We start from the raw sequence: 5000 nt of genomic DNA on the forward strand, positions 1-5000 counted from the left end.
GCACGAAACACGAAAATACTCAAGAAAAATAAAATTTGCATTGATGACGAAAGTCCAAAGTCACGAGCGCATACCATATGATTGCGTCATTGTCACGTTACCTAAGAAACATGTGGACGATTATTTCAAGGTTTCAATTCTCATATCTAAACAAATCTTCATTAAAGTCATACAAATAACCACACCGGAATATCTATTATAAGCTGAGTTCTCGAGCACACACCTGAAACCTGAGCAACTTAGGGTGACCCGGTATTTAACTCACCCTATTCTGTATACTACTGTTCAGAGGACGTCCAGTGCCAAGGATATTGTATCTATGGGTGCCACTAACGCCACTGGTCGAAGCATATCTCACACATTGCTCTAAAACTTGAGTTCGAGATATATTCCTACAGGAGAAGTGCCTCTGCAGTATCAGCTGGAGAGCCATAGTTCGCGGAAGAATACACTTTGGGTGATTTATGACGTCATAGACGCGCTGAATACGAATTATTGAATGCATTTTCATTGCATTCAATTGTGTAGGTTATTCGTAACATGTATTAGTAATAAAGTGATGTTATCTGGATGTAATGATATGTTTTCTATGTGATAATGTTGATGGTTTCAATTATGGGATCTTATGACATGAAGAAATGAAGGAAGAGATAAGGAGAGTATCTACCGGCAATCTTCATTAGCTTATATAATGTTATTGTGCATCTGTTAAAACCATTGAGTTGAATTATCAAAATTGGGGCATCACTATTTATAGACCAGCTACATACAGCACGTGTCTGTAGAATGTTGCTAGAATTCAGGAAGAACCGTGTTATAGCACGTGCCACCTTAATGTATTTTAAGGAGATTTCATATGATATTACAATAGCAGTTTTATTTTGTTTTAATGTTCATATAACGAGAGGTTAGTGACACAACAGCACAAAACACATATAGATTTTGTGAGTCATTATGTACTCCGCTCGTATTCAAGGAAATTGCCACTCTGACGTTTCTTAAAAGAAAAATAAAACAATTCTATATCGAGTAAAAATCCCTATCGTATAATGGTATAAACCAAAGTCATCACATGGTGATGGAAAAGATATATGAAAATCAAATATTAATCTCTAAAATGAGAGAGGTTATCGGAACTACTTGCTAATGCGGATGGATGTGCACGCGCGGTCGGCACCAAAACACGCGACCGAGCAGCAAAGACGGCATTCAGCACGTGTCTTTCATAGGGTACGTGTCAGAGACGGTCTGACAATTGGATCAGATCAGTGAATTGAAAAGAAGTGAGCTTACTAATTACATTTGTGGAAGTGAATGTGGCTATTATCATTCCAAACGACAGGCGAAAGTTGAATCTATCGTAATTTTACGTCAGCTGATTGAAATATGGTTAAAAATTGGGTTTTCGGTGTATGATGGTGGCTCTTTCACCCCGACCTGCGCGCTGCAGCCACAACACCATGACGTACTGGCAGTCGCCAGACTCTCAACATTTCCTGTCTTATCTCGCCCATGCGACTGTATCCTGTAAAATAATGACGTTAATGCACTTGTTCGTAATTATTATGCAATTTCCCAGCGGGAAATACTAGCTATATGAACAATGGCGAACCGTGAGGACCCAAAATATCTCGTTAATACGTGTCTTTCTATTATACCAATATCTATGACTTTTTGTAATAGGCGACCTAGTTAGGCTGATTCAGACAGCCGACACCAAAGGCCCTGGAAGGTCTCGCTGGGATCATAAATCCGAAATGAGGTGTAGGTCACTCAAACGGGAGCTAATGAGAGGTGTGGCAGGTGGAGGTGGAGGTGTAGGTACGGTGTCGCCTGTTGTACTTGAGATCACGAGGAGGTGCATCTGTTGGGCATATTTTATCTTGTTGTTTCTAAGGCAATGACCTTTCGGGTTGCTCTTCAGCAGACAATGGAATTAGTTGATGATTGTGTGTATATATGTACATTTTATATATATATATATATATATATATATATATATATATATATATATTATTGTGTGTGTGTGTTTGTTTGTTTGAGTAATGTAATTAATGTATATATGGTTGTGTATATATAAAGATATATATATATATAGGTATATTCTTATACATACACTCACGTGTTTTTTTTTTTTTTTATCAAAACCGATGACCTATATCGAAATGTACTGGCTCGACTTAATAATGCATTTCGCATATGCAGCTAAGAGCTTTGTCACAGAGATGATTGAAGAAGCACCCTTGATTGTATTGTGAATCATATTCATACTCCAGCCGACTGACTGTCCATTAACATATCGAGTTACTGCACTAGTCTGAGCGAGTGCATTACCTTTGTATAACCGGATCGCGAAGGCCAATGTCAGAATATGTGAGATATCATTTGCATTTTCTCGGGTTGAACAAACGTTTGTCAACTGTCCATACTTTAAAAAAAAGATCGGCCCGGAAACGTTATACTTCTACTTTCTTGAAAGAGTAACAGTACGGAAGGGTACATCACATTTCCTCCTCCTCATATTTTTATTATTCCTCTTCGTCTTCTCCTCCACTCCTCCTCCTCCTCCATCCTCTCCCCCCTCCTCCTCCTCCCCCATCTGCCTCCTCCTCCATCTCCTCCTCCGCCATCCTCCTCCTCCATCCCCCTCCTCCATCCTCCCCCCCTCCCCCATCTTCACGACCTACTATCACCTCTCTTCCCCCTTCCCACGTTCCCTCCCCACCTCCTCCTTCCCTCCCCACCTCCTCCCCACCCCCTCCCTTCCCCCTTCCCCCTCGAGCCATCGCTTAGCCCACCAAGCATTGTCACTTCACTACAGCCACGACAAAGGTTCCTTACCCCCAGGGACCCCAGTCAGAGTTGTGACGCAAGTGGACTGTGCAAGATTGGCTGTAACAGCATAACTATCAATTGTTCAGAAACTGCGTGTCCAGCGGCATGGCGGCTTTAATATTGGATTTCAAGCTGAGGCCGCGAGGTATTAATGCATCTTGACACTTTTTTTTTCTCTCTCGCTTTCTTCGTTGCGTTTTTCGTCTGGGAAGAATTTCTTTTTTTTTTTGTTTTTTTTTTTTGTTTCCTGATATACTGAATCATTGCATTTTCTCTGGCCTGTAATATTTATCGTTATTGTTATAGTTTTTATTAATAATAATAATATTTATTATTACTAATGATAAGAATATTACTATTACTATTACTACAACTACTATTATCATCATTATTATTATCATTACTATTTTTAATATATATATATATATATTAAATAATGAAAAAGTGACCATCCTTTTTATTTTCATGCAAGAATTTCTCTCGCTACTTCCTCATGTATCTGCGCCGTTATTCAGTTTCGTTGCCATTTACTTAACGGTTTATTTTTTCCCCTCTCTTTAATTATCTTTCTTTTTGTCTCATTTTGAATATATTATTGGTGAACATCGCCACATCCGGATAACCTGCGTATGTATTTTATCGAGTTCATTTTCAAACGAGAAATATTAAAATGAACCTACGGCGACAAGCGAAAATAAAACAAAAGATAGGAGGGGAAAAAAAGAAAAAAACTTTTCGAAAATTCAAGTAGAAGAGACGCGTGGAACGAGCCAAAAGTCACATAGTCCACAAGAGCAAAGACGGATTCGACGACGAAGAAGAAAAAAAAAACACAAACTCGCCCTGTCAGTTCGTGCTCAAGTTGACTCCGGCACCTGGATTGGATACCCACGGCCCGCCCCTCCGTCTCCTACGTCGTGGCTTTTTCTCGGCTGGAGCAAAGAGCAGAGGTCAAACTCCGTGACCCCGCTAGGCGTGTTGGGCTCTTCCTACCCGCCGACCAACCTCCCCCCCTTTCCCCCCGCCCTTACTCCTCCTTCCCGCCCTAACTCCTCCCTCCCGTGCACTCACCGAGAGTGATGCTCCTGGAGATAATCATAAGGACTGGGCTGGGTAGGCAAATACGATGCGGTTTATGTGCGGCGCGCGCGCGCGTGTGTGTGTGTGAGGAGTTTGACTGCAGGCGCTTCTTTGACCTTGGGAGCACCCCGCTCCTCCCCCCAGCCCCCCATCTCTCTCTCTCTCTCTCATTTTTTTCTCTCCCTCTCATTTTCTATCTCTCTCTCATTTTCTATCTCACTCTCATTCACTCTCTCTCTCTCTCTCTCTCTCTCTCTCTCTCTCTCTCTCTCTCTCTCTCTCTCTCTCTCTCTCTCTCTCTCTCTCTCTCTCTCTCTCTCATTTTTTTCTCTCTCCCTTTCATTTTCTCTCTCTCATTCTCTCTCTCTCTCTCTCTCTCTCTCTCTCTCTCCCTCCCTTATTCTCTTTCTCTCTCTCTCTTTTATTCTCTTTTATCCCCCCCCCCTCTCTCTCTCTCTCTTATTCTCTCTCTCTTTCTTTCTTTCTTTTATTCTCTCTCTCTTTCTTTCTTTCTTTCTCTTATTCTCTCTTTCTTTCTTTGTTTCTTTCTCTTATTCTCTCTCTCTCTCTCTCTCTCTCTCTCTCTCTCTCTCTCTCTCTCTCTCTCTCTCTCTCTCTCTCTCTCTCTCTCTCTCTCTCTCTCTCTCTCTCTCTCTCTCTCTCTCTCTCTGTTATTCCCTTTCTCTCTCTTATTCTCTCTTTCTTTCTTTCTTTCTTTCTCTCTCTCTGTTATTCCCTTTCTCTCTCTTATTCTCTCTTTCTTTCTTTCTTTCTTTCTCTTATTCTCTCTCTCTCTCTTTCTTTCTTTCTTTCTCTTATTCTCTCTCTCTCTCTCTCTCTCTCTCTTATTCCCTTTCTCTCTCTTATTCTCTCTTTCTCTCTCTCTCCCTCTCTTTCTCTTTCTCTCATTCGCATGCTCTTATCTTCTTCCCTCCCTCCCTCCTTCCCTCGCTCCCCCTCCCTCCTATAAATATATATTTTGGGTAATTTCTGTGTAACGTCCTCCACCTCTTAGAAGCCCTATTTTTTGTATAGCTAAAGGTTAGCCATTTACTTTCAGGAAATGGTTAGTAAGAAGGCCGCTC

At 41.3% G+C, this 5000-nt stretch overlaps 2 protein-coding genes across 6 annotated transcripts in view; one reads left to right on the plus strand and one right to left on the minus strand.

The window, feature by feature from the left end:
* Positions 1-445, minus strand: part of ABCB7 (ATP binding cassette subfamily B member 7) — a 15769-nt gene extending 15324 nt beyond the window's left edge. Inside the window, exon 1 of one of the 2 annotated variants that reach the window (XM_043035373.2) lies at positions 266-445. Coding sequence is in view for 1 of the 2 variants with exons in the window: in XM_043035296.2 (XP_042891230.2) it covers positions 266-433 (168 nt within the window). In the remaining variant the exon portion in view is untranslated. The remainder of the gene's footprint in view (positions 1-265) is intronic. The other variant, XM_043035296.2, reaches the window with a different exon arrangement.
* A 650-nt stretch (positions 446-1095) lies between these two features.
* Positions 1096-5000, plus strand: part of kri (uracil phosphoribosyltransferase krishah) — a 10024-nt gene continuing 6119 nt past the window's right edge. For 2 of the 4 annotated variants that reach the window (XM_043035044.2, XM_043035191.2), the window contains exon 1: positions 1096-1230. The gene's annotated coding sequence lies outside the window, so the exon portion shown is untranslated. Of the gene's footprint in view, positions 1284-5000 lie in introns of all 4 variants that reach the window. The other 2 variants (XM_043035117.2, XM_086543238.1) reach the window with 2 other exon arrangements.

Source organism: Penaeus japonicus, unplaced genomic scaffold (genome assembly GCF_977035675.1).
Source record: "Penaeus japonicus unplaced genomic scaffold, GWHDUDI00000001_assembly GWHDUDI00000013, whole genome shotgun sequence".
NCBI classification, from domain to species: Eukaryota; Metazoa; Arthropoda; class Malacostraca; order Decapoda; family Penaeidae; genus Penaeus; species Penaeus japonicus.